Source organism: Perca flavescens, chromosome 12 (genome assembly GCF_004354835.1).
Source record: "Perca flavescens isolate YP-PL-M2 chromosome 12, PFLA_1.0, whole genome shotgun sequence".
In the NCBI taxonomy this organism is placed as follows: Eukaryota; Metazoa; Chordata; class Actinopteri; order Perciformes; family Percidae; genus Perca; species Perca flavescens.
The window spans coordinates 24543997-24558556 of NC_041342.1; the positions used below are offsets into that span (position 1 = coordinate 24543997).

Below are 14560 nucleotides of genomic sequence, written 5' to 3' on the forward strand. Positions count from 1 at the left end.
TTTTTTTTTTTACCGCCCTGAAACTGGCAGGCGGGAATGAGATCACTGAATTATCTCATTAGGGAGTCATTATCTTTCACCCAGAGGAAAATGCATGGGCATGTCCTCAAAAGGGTCAAGAGAAAGCCCCATGACATGTAGAAAGAACACACATACTTCCTAAAGCTGAGAGGTTCTGCATAATGTCTTGGGCACAGTCTCTTGGCAGACAGGATGTAGCACGAGTTTCCACAGGATCCCGATGTTCAGTGGAGAAGATGAGTAGCATTTCTGAGTCAGAGAGAAAGAAGGAATAGTGCGGAGTACATTTTTGTGTGGTTTTTAACATCTTGCAACATTTAACACACCCCCACATTCATCTTTGGGGTTGATCTCCCTGTGAATGGCAAAGATTGTGGTTTGTTTTAGAGAATATGATTCAAAAGCTACTATGCATAAGTGAGCATGGATGAGATGGAACACAAGCCTTGAACAAGGGGAGAAATGAGGGTAAAAAAACCAGCTTCGGTCTTCCAGCGAAAACATGAAAGTCAGTACAGCACACATGGAAGAGATTTAACACAATGTGGCTGTTGCAAAATGACTTAAGACTTCATCTGCCCGAGGTCCAAGTTAACAAACAAGATACTGGGAACAACCATGGTCCAGATCAAACTTTACAATTTGCTAAACTGGGCTATGGTGGCACCATGCAAAAACAACAAAAAGTGAGGAATTCACTTTGTTATGGTTGGAACCACTTCAGATACTGCTAGGCGCCAGTCAACACCATCAGGAAATTGCAGGCTGATCAAGATTCCGAACCACGCCAAATGAAGGTAATGACAGGAAATTGGCCGGAATCACTTCTGCTGCATTAGTCCCTTACCAATCTCTACTCTGCTAAGATATCTCTGAAACCGTCAGATTCAGGTCGGTTGCAAAGCAGAGAATACTTGATCAATTCTATGGTCACCAATGGCCACCACTGCCTGGAAATGCATGAAGAGCAAGGGGGAAATGGTTACTGGTCACCTACTGCCATCTAGTGAAACCAAATGTTTTTAAATGAATCAACATGCCAAAAGGTATAACCAACGTAATTTAATTTGAAATTCACAAACTTTGCAAACCATTGTGAGGGATATAAAAGGCCTACAGGAATAAAGTTATGTCATGTTGAAATAATGGCATCATCATTTTAACTTTTGCACTCTCAAAATATTTGTCTTTCAGCATATTTACAGAGAGCCAACATTTTCATTTCTATTACTATTGAGGCCTTTCCAAAAAATTTCACCAATATTACAGCTTCTGAACATACAGTATCTCACCCAAATAATATCCAGAATAGCATCCAAACATATTCATGCATAAGAAACTGATGCAAGAATAAAAAAGCTCAAGGAAAAGCCTTGTAAGGAATGAGGGGAAAGAACGAGCTTGTGCAGATGTTAAAGAAAGGGTTTGGCATTTTGTAAATATTTACATCCTTGCTGAGTTAGATGAGAAGATTGATATTACTCTCATATCTTTCCATTCAACATGATACTACAGCTAACAAAGCCCAATAATTAGCATGTTATATCTTTTTTTTTTTTTTTAATCAGTACAACTAATTGGTTTAATAAGTGCCAGGACTTTTTCTTTGACAGGCACATTTCACATACCTTTTAACAGAGCCAGGCTACCCGTTTCCCCCCTCCCTTTAGTCTTTGTGCTAAACTAAGCTAAGAGTCTCCTGGTTCCAGCTTAATAATGGACAGAAACGTTAAGACTGTATCAATCTTCTCATCGAATGATCGGCAACAAAGCGAATAAGTGCATTTCCCAAAATGTCAAACTATTCCTTTAAATGTTCACACAGTCCTTGACAATTGGCTAATTGCGACTACATTTACTTCACAGTAAAGAGGAAACTTTTCACCTCAATTTCAACAATAACTGTACAGCATCATTCTATATTCCTTCATGTATTGCTTGGTGTAGTTAGTCCATCGCAACTGTAGTAGCGTTACCTTCAAATGCAGTGTGTCAGTATGTGTGTAAAATGTTCTGCTCGTTTGCTTTCAAGACGGACTCAGTTCATGTTTGAGTGGCTTTTCAGGTGCCTCCTCAGGTGGTTCAGACAGGTGTAGGTCTTGGGACAGATCTGGCAGTGGTATGGTCTCACCCCTGAGTGGTTCAGCATGTGCTGCTTCAGCACACTGCCATCTGAGAAGGCTTTCCCACACTGCGAGCACACATACGGCCGCTCTCCTGTGTGCACACGCATGTGAACCGTCACCTTGTGTGCCATTGTGAAACCTTTGCCACACACGGTGCACTTGAATGGCCTTTCTCCTGTGTGGGTGAGCCTGTGGGTGCGCATTGCACCCATCTGGGAGAAAGCCTTACCACAATCTGGGCAAACGTGCGGCTTCTCGCCGGTGTGAACCCTGGTGTGGCTCCTCAGTCCTCCTGCTGTGGAGAAACACTGGGAACAGTGAGTGCACTGGTAAGGTCGCTCTCCTGTGTGAGTGCGCATGTGCTGCTTCAAGTCGTAGCGGTTTCTGAAGCCGCGGCCGCACACGAGACAGCTCTCTGGTCGGTCGTCGCTGTGGCGCAGCTCGTGGTTGGCCAGGCATTTCTCGGACAGGAAGCACTTGCCACACTCTTGACACTGATAGGGTTTCTCGTGGTCAACTCCCTGATGGTACTTAAGCTCGCTGATGCCCGGGAAAGTCTCATCACAGTATCTGCACCTGAAGCGATGGTTGGGGCTGTAGGGAAGCTGGTGTTCACTCAGCTGATGGTTCCTCAGCAGGTGGGCCATCTTGAAGGTCTTTCCACAATGAGAACACTCGTATTTTGTCAGCAGCTGGACACACTGATGCCTGACCCGCTCGTGCAGAGACCTGAACTGACACCCACACTTGGTGCAAATGTGGGAAGCATTTTTACACTTTCTCTTCCTGTGCCTGGAGAGGTGAGCTTCTGTGCGGAAGGCTTTACCACACTGAGAGCATTTGTAAGGCTTCACCGCAGTGTGGAACCTCTGGTGCTCAAGGAATTCAAAACGATACTTGAAGCTCCTTCCACACAGTGGACAATTATGCGTGACTCGTCCTCGTGGGTAGACCGCTTTGACAGATGTTTTCCTGGAGGACATAGATGCCGAGGAAGTCCGATAAGCGGAGCCACTCTTCCTATGTTTACCTCCACTCATTAATTTGGCGGGCTCCATCTCACCAACCTCTTCATGTCGTTGTTGATGTTTGGTCAGACACTTGGAGGAGATAAAGCTCTTTCCACACTGCTTACACTGATAAGGTTTGTCATGATCTACCTGCTGATGATACTTTAAGTCACCAATTCCTGAAAAACCTACCCCACAATGGCTGCACTTGAAGAGGCGACTTTGGACATGAGTTAGCAGGTGTTCTTTTAAGCTGTTAGACTTTTGAAAACTCTTTCCGCAGTACGCACAGTCGTAGTTACGGCCCCGTTTTGGGCAGTGGTGTCTGAATTTTTCTAGTGAGGTTGGAAAACTGTTCCCGCATTTGATGCACAGATATGCAGCATTTTTGCATTTCCGTAGCCTGTGGCCGGCCAGCAGAGTGGCTGTCCTGAAAGCCCTCCCACACTCGGAGCAGTTGTAAGGCTGTAGCCCACTGTGGACTCGCTGATGTTCGATGAGGACAGAGTGATGCTTGAAGCATTTGTCACACTCGGGGCATTTATGCATCCCTGACTGCGGTCTCCTGCGAGGAGATGATGAGATATCTGTCCTTTTTGGAGATTCAGGAAAGTCAGTTGAGGTGGAAGGGTTTGTAGACAGTTCTTCATCGAACATGACAATCTGAGGAACGTCGTTATTTTCGTCGTCACAAGCACTCGGGTGGGAAGCGATGGCCACTTCCAGCGATGGAGGAAGAGACAGAGAGGGAATGAGAAGATCATCTGACTGAAACGGAGCTGCAGGGAAAATGTGAGGAGAAAAAGTGTTAATACACAGCCTCCCTCTTCTTCCAACAATACACTATATAATGACTAGTACTTAGCAAGAGTGAAAAAGTTGTGCCCATACCAACACTACTCTTAGCCAATTTCCCGTGGCACTGTTTGCTTTGGAGAAGAAATTTGAGGTCCTCTCCATTTGAGACACACTGCATGTACTCCTCTAGGACAGAGGGGGCAGCACTGATCCAGGATGCAGTCTATACATGAGAGGCATAAAAAAAGAAGAGACATTTTGAATTGTTAAAACGGTCTCCTTATTTATTTACTGAATTTTCTAATCTTTCAGAAATCCTCTTTGCACCTGTTTGAAATCTGGTATTGGCAGAAGCTCCTCCAGTCTGGTGAAGAATTCACAAACCAGAGTTTCCAGTGCTGTGTCAAAGTCAGGGCCATACTCCACTGGAAACACATTCTGTCAGATGGAAGAAAGATCAACAACAACCAGACACCTTCAGCAAATAAACATCCATTTAATTTCTCACATTTTGTTCGGTTAATCTGTGATAAAGAAATAGACTCAATACGATTTGAGTTTTGGCAGATCAAGTTATTTGGGGGACCATATACATTTAATTTAATTTTACCTTGAGGAAATGTTCTCTACCATCAGTGTCTTCAATGAGGCCTTGCACCAGCTTCATAAAGTTTGCCTCTGGTGCCTCAATGACAGGATCATTGGTCTGGGTTAGAAAACAAAACAGCATAGTCAAATGATTAGAGGCAAATTAAATGTGAAGAAAATATAAACCAACCAATTAGGGTGAAAATGATTTTCATCACTGATCTGTTGATTATTTTCTATTATTTATATAAGTGTTTTGTCAATAAAGTCAATGAAAAATGCACATAATTTCACAGAGCCCGGGACGATGTCTTCAAAATTGTTTGTTTTGGAGCATACCTTCAGAAATCGATCACTTTTTGACCTCCCCCCCTTTCATTTTGCATGAGTTTTTTTCCTTCATCCTAACCAGAATGAACCAGGATGATTCAGGAGAAAGGGACCCTCAAAGACACAGCTATCTTCTTTAAAATTATAATAAACAGTGTAGTCTGATCATTGGAAAGCTAACGAAAATGGTAACCACAATTTCAATACTTTTGGTCCACAATAAATAAATAAATATGCAAATTAGTTTATTTTTTTCTCTAAACCTTAAATTTGCAAAAATGCCTAAAGTCAGATATTTATAAAATATTTTAAGTAAGTATGCAATATTTTGTTGAGCGCTGCGTCCCGTCCGTTGGCTATGTGGCTTAGTTGTGTTAGATTTAGAGCCCGCTTGAAACGCTACAATGATCATCATTTCATTGGTCAGTTACTGTGCCACGTGCACATTAGTGCACGCAAGCGCACGGGTCCACTACGTGACAAACCCTATGTAGCGTACCACGTGTGTGCATATTTCGAGAGAGTGACAAGTGTAAGTGATGAAATAGATAGAGACAACAAAACGGAATGAATCAGACAAGCGAAAGAAAAGTTGTGTCCTGTTCTCTCTCTACCTTGGGTTGTATTTGTTATGAATCTATTTTGATGCGTTTTCTCATAACTTTTGTAATTTTACATAAATTAAAAATATCGAAATTAATATTGATATCGCAATATTCATAATCGATATTGCACTATCACATTTTGTCAATATCGTGCAACCCTAGTGGGCAGGTCGGTTTAACACATGAATCCTTAATGTCACCTTTGATTTTCTGTTTCACCTCAAATATTACTTCAGTTTTCCCATTTGTCACATCATCACATGACTGGAAAACAGAATTAAAATGAAATTACATTACAAAAAAGCCCTAGTCAGCAAATAATTATTAAATGATCTTTACTTTTTATTTTAAAGCCACACATCAAGGGCTGAGGATGCTTTGCTCATCTCTATTGGACTTAAACAGTATGTTCTGCCTGTTGCTGAGTGTGGCTCCACTGATGTGAGCAAATTTTTCACACATTTCACGCTACAACATTTCTGTTGACTTAAGCATCCTTATAATGTAATTTAGTTTTAATTTTCCGTTTTCCAGTCACGTGATGATAAACAAATGGGAAAACTGAAGTAATATTTAAGGTAAAACAAAATATCAAAGGCAACATTAAGGATTTCTGTTAGAAGGACCTAACACTTTCCAATGATTAGAAAACAGTTATGTATGAGAGTATGTTTATTTTTGAAGAAGATAAATGTGTCTTTTGATGGGTCAACTCTCTCATGTTGGAAAACATTTGTTCAAATTGAAAGGGGAGGTTCAGAAAGTGATTGATTTCTCACAGAATGCCCCTTTTGTCCCAATCAAAAAAAAACTCAATTATATCCAATTTACTATCATATAAGACAGAGAACACTGATATTTGAGAGGTTGGAACCAGTCAATGTATTTGCATTTTTGCTTTAAAATATAGTCAAGCAATTAATCAAATATCTAAATAGTTTTAGCTGATCAATTAACGGATTAATTGACTGATGTTTTCAGTTCTACAACCTATCAATAAAAACACTCACCTCCTCAATGCAAGAAGATCGTATTCGGTTGAGGTGGCTCTCAACGGCCTTGAGATCTTCAGGGTGTTCAGAGCGCAACAGCTCAAGAGTTGTCTGGGGGAAATTTTATTCATTTTAAGGTTTCCATGATACCCTTTTGTTGAGTCTCTTATCGCATAGTTCTTATTATATACATGATGGATCCATTTCAAAACACTTACCCTTGCTCTCAGGCCCAGTGAGAGCAGTCTCCCTTCTCTTTTACTCATCAGCTCAGGAACTGCATCTGTTACCATAGACACAAACTCCTCCAGTTTCCCATAGTGCTTTATGTTCCGCTGGCGTACCACTTCCCACATCACTGCTGACATCAGCCGAAGTGGTGGGACCAGGAGTGCCAGCGAGGACAGAGGGACACTGAATTCTTCAAAGAAAAAATAGATTGGGTCACATATGCCCAGAGGTCACTTCTAATGTTAAATGTGTTAGGACTATGAAGAAAATGCAATATTGGATTTAATGTTATGTGCAAATAATTCACACTAGGTTATATTTTGGTATGTATCTAGGTACTTATTATGGAGAAAGGGGAATAGACTCCAGTGCTAATTGTAGACTGGAATGCATTTCCTAATTAGTACAGCATCTCAGTTAAAGTCCGTGCACCAACAGTATCCATTCTTTGATGTACAAGCTAGTGTGAAATAACGTTACAGCACTGTGTAACGTTAGCTCCATCCACTCATTGCATGTGCAACGTTGTAAAGTGCTTAAATGCTAAAATAAACACATGGGGCGCTTTTACAATAACGTTACAGCACACACGGCGAGAAATTGCAAAGGACATAACGTTATAGTAAGTATCGTTAACATAACATGAAGACTTCACGTTCGCAACAGCTGTTAGCATAACGTTAGTCACTCAATTTCAAATTTAGCTGGATCTTGCCAACGTCAACTAGCGAGCAGTCACAAAAACCCAACAGTTCGGTTGAGTTTTATACATAACATAACACAAAACCTAGACCGTGGAAAAACGTATTTAAACACGATACATCGTTGCAGTTTGTGACCAAGGCAAAGCGTTAGCTAGCTAACGTTAACATTACCAGACTAGCCACAAGGCCGCTGATGTTGCCTGGTATAACCGGCTTCATTATTGGTAAAAACAATTCTTGTTCCAGTGATTAGTCGAGGCCTATAGAGCCTCGGCTAATCATTAGCTTTAGCCATTTGCCTAGCCGCATAAGCAATACATATACAGTTTTGCCGAGCTTCACAAGCTAATACATACCCGCGTCGTTCATTTTGGAATTCTTTAATAACGATAGAAATAAAAATCATTTCACTGGACTATCTTTTATACTTTCGGTTAGCGTGCTAGCTAACCGCATACGGGGCTTCAGGCGCCAACTTCTTCCTGAAACACGTTGTTCATTCTGGGGAGCGTTGGCCCACTCGGTGTCAGTAGCAGTAAGGCTTGTTTTGCTTTACGGGGAAGCCCGGATAAGGCGATTCCAATTCACTCTGCTGTCAAAATGAGATGCACCGCCTCTCCGGACTATCAAATAACTAAATCTTTAAAGTAATGTTTAAACTTAATAAACTTTGTGTTCTTATATATTTGTAATGTCTCAAAATCATATACTTGTGAGGTGATGGGGCTTGAATACATATATATTAGTAAAACCTATATTTAAAAATATAACAAGATGCCATTGAAACGATTATAATTTCTTTTTGGAATAAAATCTAGAAAACACCCCAGGATAACAGGAGCTTTATGTCTTAGTGTATTACTTTGGGTTGTCTAATTTAATATTATTATATGATTAAAGATCACAAACATATGATATGGATTTGTGCAAGATCACTGCAGGATGTTTAATGAATGTTGGATAAATGGTGGTGATGGCGCAGTGGATATGATACCTTTGGTGTGGGAGATGTGGGTTCAATTCCCACTACCATACATCAACCAATGTGTCCATGAGCAAGACACTTAACCCCTAGTTGCTCCAGAGGCGTGCAACCTCTGACATATATAGCAATTGTACATCACATTGGATAAAAGCATCAGCTAAATGACGTGTAATGTAACAACTTCTGCTGTTTTAGGGTGCAAATGTGTTGGGCAATTCATGGTTTGTTGTGTGTTTTCTTAGAGACTCTTATATGTTTTAGGGCTTCAGAGAACAAACGTAATACACTTAAATGTCATTGTAGAGGGTACGATGAGGACAGATCTGACAACGCAGAATGAGGAATCAGTCAGTAAAAACAAGAACTTTTGCAACGTTCTTACAAGAGAGGGTGAGTGTATTACAAAGTGCATGCTGTCAACACCGCAATCAGTACAGGCTAGTTGCATCGCTACAACATCAATTTGATAAAAGGACAATGGTAATCAATGGAATTAGACAGCCTGGTTTTTCACTACACTGTGAGTTTTCAAGTGTCTCCTCAGGTGATTGTGGCATGTGTAAGTCTTTGCACACAAATGACAAGCGTAGGGTCGCACCCCCGTGTGTTTCATGGTATGTTTTTTCATTTCGCCACCACGTGAAAAACCTTTCCCACATTCAGGACAGATGTAAGGGCGCTCTCCGGTGTGAACACGCATATGAATTGTCAATTTGCTTGCCATGGTGAATCCCTTCTCACATACAGTGCACTTGTAAGGTTTTTCCCCCGTGTGAGTGCGTCTGTGTATTTGCAGCTCGCCGGCTGAAACAAAACCCTTGCCGCATTCAGAGCACAAATACGGTTTCTCTCCAGTGTGGGTCCTTATGTGTACGTTCAGGTTTCCTGACACAGAGAAACATTTCCCACAGTATGTGCACTGAAATGGCCTCTCGCCTGTGTGACTGCGCATGTGCAGATTTAGGTCATGTTTGTTCTTAAAAGCTTTGTCACAACGCACGCAGATCTGTGATCTCTGTTGACTGTGGCGCAGCTCATGGGCTGTCAAACCAGCAACAGAGCTGAAAAACTTCCCACACTGCATGCACTGATTGGACATCTCCGGAGGATGAATCTTCTGGTGGGATTTCAGCTCTCTCATACTGGAGTACACTTTCCCACACTGTCTGCACGTGAAGTTACGGTTCTGGGTGTGAGTCAGCTCATGCCTACTCAGCAAGTGCATTTTCTTAAAGCTTTTTCCGCACTGAGAACAGTCAAACTTCTGGACACTATGACCACACCGGTGTCCTAATTTGTCCTGTATTGATTGGAAGCTATTCCCACATTTAATGCAAATATAAGCTGCTTTTGCGCACTGTAACCGCCTGTGAGTTGACATGTCAGAGGTCCTTCTAAAAGCCTTTCCGCATTGAGAGCACTTGAAAGGGTTTTCTCCAGTGTGAAGCCTCTGATGCTCCAGGAGTTTATAGCGGTAAATGAAGCACTTTCCACACTGAGAGCATTTGTGTGCAACTCTCTGCTTTGGAGGGCCAATCTTAGAGCTGGACAATACAGGACTCTCAGTAGATGTAGAGGGAACCCGGCAGGTGTCTGAACCTCCGTCATCATACTCCTCCACAACATCAGGAATGCTGTCGCTGCATTTCCCTCCTGTTGTTTGTTGTGCATTGCTGCTGTCCAGAATGCTTGTTTCCTCCTCAGATTTCCATCTCACATCCTGTATCGCCATGTCTTCTGTGTACTGAGGAGAAATCCCCTCAGATTCTCTTTGGTTTTGAAATGTTTGTGTGTGAGAGTCTACATCTTTGGTGTTGGCCTCTCGCAGTGAAGGAGGGAGAGATAATGATGAGAAGAGCCGCTGCTCTGAGATAGAGGGCACTGTTTAAAACGATACAAAAAAAAGAAAAAAAGTGATTACTCCTACAAAAAAATTGTCATTATCAATTAATCTGTTGATTTATCAATTTACTGATAAACTATTTAGTCTATAAATGTCAGCAAATAGTAAACATTGTCAATCACATTTGGTTATTTTTTCTGATTTGACGAGCTGCCTGGAACCAGCAAATGTTTTTCATTTTTGCTTGAGAAATCACTGATGAATTGATCACCAGTTCATTGACAGATGGTTTCAGCACCAAAATGAACATAATAAAACCTGGCTGGTATCCCAGGCAGACTGACTTACAACGGGTATCCATCTTGGTCATTTTATCACGGTGGGCCTTGCTTCTGAGCAGTACTTTGAGGTCATCTGCTTTGGATACACACTGCATGTACTCTTCTAGCACAGAGGGTGTATCACTGATCCACGCTGCAGTCTTTATCAAACAAACAAAAAGTATTATTTTCATGGACTGAAACCAGACAACCAATCTCAGGAAATGCTTTGTAAATTGTAATTGAGTTGTTTTCTCTACCTGCTTAAAGTCTGGTATAAATAGCAACTTTTCCAGTTTGGTAAATAACTCACAAACCAGTGTCTCCAGAGCCGTATCAAAGTCAGGCCCATACTCCACAGGGAACACATTCTGTGAAGTGACATTTTTCAACCCAAAGCATGAATATAAAAGCTCATGTTATTGCATCATTTGACAAATCAAACAAACTGCTCCTTTTCATGTCAAAGCTGAAAATGAGGCAAGAGCAGAGACACACCTTGAGGAAGTGCTCTCTCCCTTTTGGGTCCTCCAGGAGTCTTTGAACAAGCCTGACAAAGTTGGCTTCAAGATCTTCATTACCTGGATGCACCTGTAAATTAAAATATACACACCTAAAATAAGCAGAACGCTTCTTAAACAGATAACATTTAATTCCCATAATTAAAAAAGTCACACACCTGTTTTGAGCTAGATGCCAGGAGGCTGTTCAAGCGTGTTTTAACACCTCTGAGATCCTCTGACTGGTCAGAACTTAACATCTGTAATGTCATCTGGAAAATCCATAAGGCAGGAGTCACTGACAAATAAGACAACTCAAGAATCCCCCCGTGTAGCTACAATCACCACAGTGAAGAACTGCAAACAATGAAATCTGTGTGCAATAACATAACAATAAAGCTGATTCTAATCCAAATAACAGTCATATTAACTAATATAATCCTGGTGAAAAGATGTCAAAAACAGCATTTCCACAATCAGACAAATGTCAGCATAAAATAGGTTTGACATGAGATCAAATTTGCTGAAAATGAAAAAAAAACAATATATGGATAAATAGTCCAACTGTATCCCTTACCCTTGCTCTTAAGCCCAGAGTGAGCAGTGTCATCTGTCTGTCCGTCAAGATGTCAGGGATGGCTTCAGTTACCAAGGACACAAACTCCTCCACATTCCCATAATGCATGACGTTCCTCAGACGAACCACCTTCCACATCACAGCCGTCATCACCCGCAGAGGTGGAACCAGGAGCCTCAGCGAGGACAGGGGCAGGGGACCCTCTGCAATGGGGAGGAGGACGTGAACTGCAGCATTATTATTCTTGTTTGAGAATACTGCCCTTAAAACATACAGTCACACCAGAAACATAAAGCATCTATACCATATACTATAAGTGGTGGTGATGGCGCAGTGTATGTGACACGTGCCTTTGGTGTGAGAGATCTGGGTTCGATCCCCACTGCGATACATCAACCAATGTGTCCCTGAGCAAGACATTTAACCCATAGTTGCGCCAGAGGCGTGCCACCTCTGATCTATAGCAATTGTAAGTCGCTTTGGATAAAAGCGTCCGCTAAATAACATGTAACAATGTAATATACCATAATGTACAGTCTCCCCATTGGTGGCAGAGATATGCACTGAGCGAACAAGTGATGACAACACAGGCTCCTTTCAACAAACAGGTCATACTATCACACTTAAAAAAGGCCAACAAAGTGGCCTGTAGATCTTTTTTTACACACAGTTATGCTTTATCAGGCAGCATCAGTCATATAAACTAGTGTTACATAGGGTAAAACAATAGCAAAGACTGCATCAGACAACTCATGACAACGGTTTAATTAAATGAAAAATAAATAAATATAGTAACGTTATGACTTTAATAGTTTCTCCCCTTCGCGTCACGTCTATCTAAAAATACCTCCAGGAATATTATAACTTATTATTTGTTTGGTAAGTAACGTTAGGAAGTAACGTTGGTTGCTGTTATTGTAAGAAGGGAACCTAACCGCGTCAAAAAACGATATAACTTTTAGCAAAATACAAAACGTTACCCATTTTATTCCCCCGAAGTGCTATAAAAGTTTAATTGACACTGAAGACTCTTTCTTAAATAAATTAAAAAAAAAACGTCCTCCTGCAGTCAAAAATAGCTTCTATTCGATACCCATTGACATATGTTGATACCAAATGCATGGATCAAATGCTGAACACTACTTCCTGAATCTACTTCTTCGTGTTGTGTATTTCGGTTGACATCCTGTTGCTTTACCGCCACCCACAGTCTTATATAGCATAGCTCTTTTTTTGGTAAACCGTGACAGATTAGCAATGTTGTTGTTAGATTTTTTATTTTTATTTGAAGTTACTGTTACCTGTTTTCTTAAATCTTTTTTGTGATCCAATTTTAATTTATGACAGTTATGTACAGCCCAGTTGAAGTGTAGAAGACAAAAACAAAGAAAAACAAAACGAAAGAATATGCTGATATATGAAAGATGCTGACAACATACAATAATATCCCAAAAAAATAAAATATACATTTAAAAATAAGGATACACACATACCCCATACCCCCTATTCAGCCCCCCACCACCCTCCCCTCCCCGGACTGACAGTAGGCTACACACTTCATAGTATTCAGCAAGTGTAACATTGTGCCATATACAAGGGGTAAAATTAAAGGGGTGATAGAATGATTATATAGGGTATTTCACACTCAGGGGCGGAGCCAGACAATATAAACATTCGGGGCTTAGCCCAAACCTAGGGGGGTCCGGGGTCATGCTCCCTCGGTGGAGATTCTTTTCCCAATTACAATTAGAAAATGATGATAGTTACTCAGTAAAAAAAAAAAAAAAAAAAAAAAAAAAATCCCCCAGTAGAGCCTACAACCTATTTTGTATTTAATTGTTCTCCAGCTGTAGTGAATCCAAAACACCAAAAATGTTAAGGATGACTCATTTTCACCCCTGGCAACTAAAAAGAGGTAACCATTATCTGACTATTTTTAAGTTAGCCTACATAGGTAAAATTGTAATTTGGTGTAAACATCATTACTAATCTTAAGAGTTCAGTTCTGTTTAGTTTGTGCTTAGCTGATAAATTTGCTACATCAGAATCTATGAAACGGAAAAAAGAACAATTGAAGCTTTAACTGCACAACAAGGTTTATCGTGTATTTTTAAACAATACACAAGTAATACTAATGTAATAAAACAATACAAATCTGGTTTAAAACAAGAACAATTTATTAATTCATGCATTTCAATTTATACAAAAATTATCCTTAACAGGTAAAATAGAAACTTAGAAAGAAAGCAATACAGGTGAAGATGAAGGCCAGGTGAGGAGGGTAGTGATGGTGTTGAGTGGAAGAAGAGCGCTTCTGATAATCCTGCAAGAAATGATAAGCACAAATCAATCAGAGGCAAAACATACAACTAATAATCAAACAAACTTAACCTAACACCTTTTTAGGGGACATTTTTTGGCCTATGGTATCCACCTTATTATTCAGTGAAGAGTGGCACGGACATTTGTAAATGGAATGTGTCTGGCTTCCGATGTCATCCACTTACAGTTATTTCTGGCTGTACAAAAAAACTTGTTATGCTTCTTCAAGAAGCATAACATAAGGGGATAAGAAGTTCTTATCCCATTAATGTAAAACATGCCCTGAGATAACTTAGCATTTGATACAAGCTGTGTGTTTCGGTTTTACGAGTGAAAGCTGAGTGAAAGCTGAGTGATGCGCGATTCATTACCGTCCGCCACCACGCACATTATTAGAGCTTTTCATTTCCTCTCTCAGTCTTTCTGACTGGAGGGCAAAAAATGAAACAAAGTTGAAGTTAATTTAAAAAACCTAAAAGATTCTGGGCTTTTGACAAAACATTTGGGGCTTAATGTATGGACCCTCCCACCAGCCTTTGGGCCACGCCTCCTCATTTACATTGACATGTGTCAAGTCCAAATGAAAAGGCAATGTTAAATGGAAATTC

At 40.6% G+C, this 14560-nt stretch overlaps 2 protein-coding genes across 3 annotated transcripts; both read right to left on the reverse strand.

Moving 5' to 3' along the window:
- Positions 1-1063: 1063 nt before the first annotated feature.
- On the reverse strand, positions 1064-8073 carry LOC114565074 (zinc finger protein 345). Of its 2 annotated transcripts, none has more exons than XM_028592909.1 (7): positions 7762-8073; positions 6689-6891; positions 6489-6581; positions 4566-4661; positions 4283-4393; positions 4049-4178; positions 1064-3936 (listed from the first exon to the last, which is right to left on the reverse strand). In XM_028592909.1, exons 1-7 carry the CDS (start codon positions 7772-7774, stop codon positions 2060-2062), a joined length of 2523 nt encoding a protein of 840 aa, XP_028448710.1. In that variant the 5' UTR covers positions 7775-8073; the 3' UTR covers positions 1064-2059. The 2 variants fall into 2 exon arrangements, with proteins under 2 accessions (XP_028448710.1, XP_028448711.1); XM_028592910.1 differs by lacking the exon at positions 7762-8073 and adding an exon at positions 7577-7656.
- Positions 8074-8482: 409 nt separating this feature from the next.
- On the reverse strand, positions 8483-12776 carry LOC114565434 (zinc finger protein ZFMSA12A). The gene is made up of 7 exons (XM_028593483.1): positions 12611-12776; positions 11631-11833; positions 11233-11325; positions 11052-11144; positions 10814-10924; positions 10582-10714; positions 8483-10271 (listed from the first exon to the last, which is right to left on the reverse strand). The coding sequence occupies exons 1-7, from the start codon at positions 12612-12614 to the stop codon at positions 8884-8886; spliced, it is 2025 nt and encodes a 674-aa protein (XP_028449284.1). The 5' UTR covers positions 12615-12776; the 3' UTR covers positions 8483-8883.
- Positions 12777-14560: the final 1784 nt, after the last annotated feature.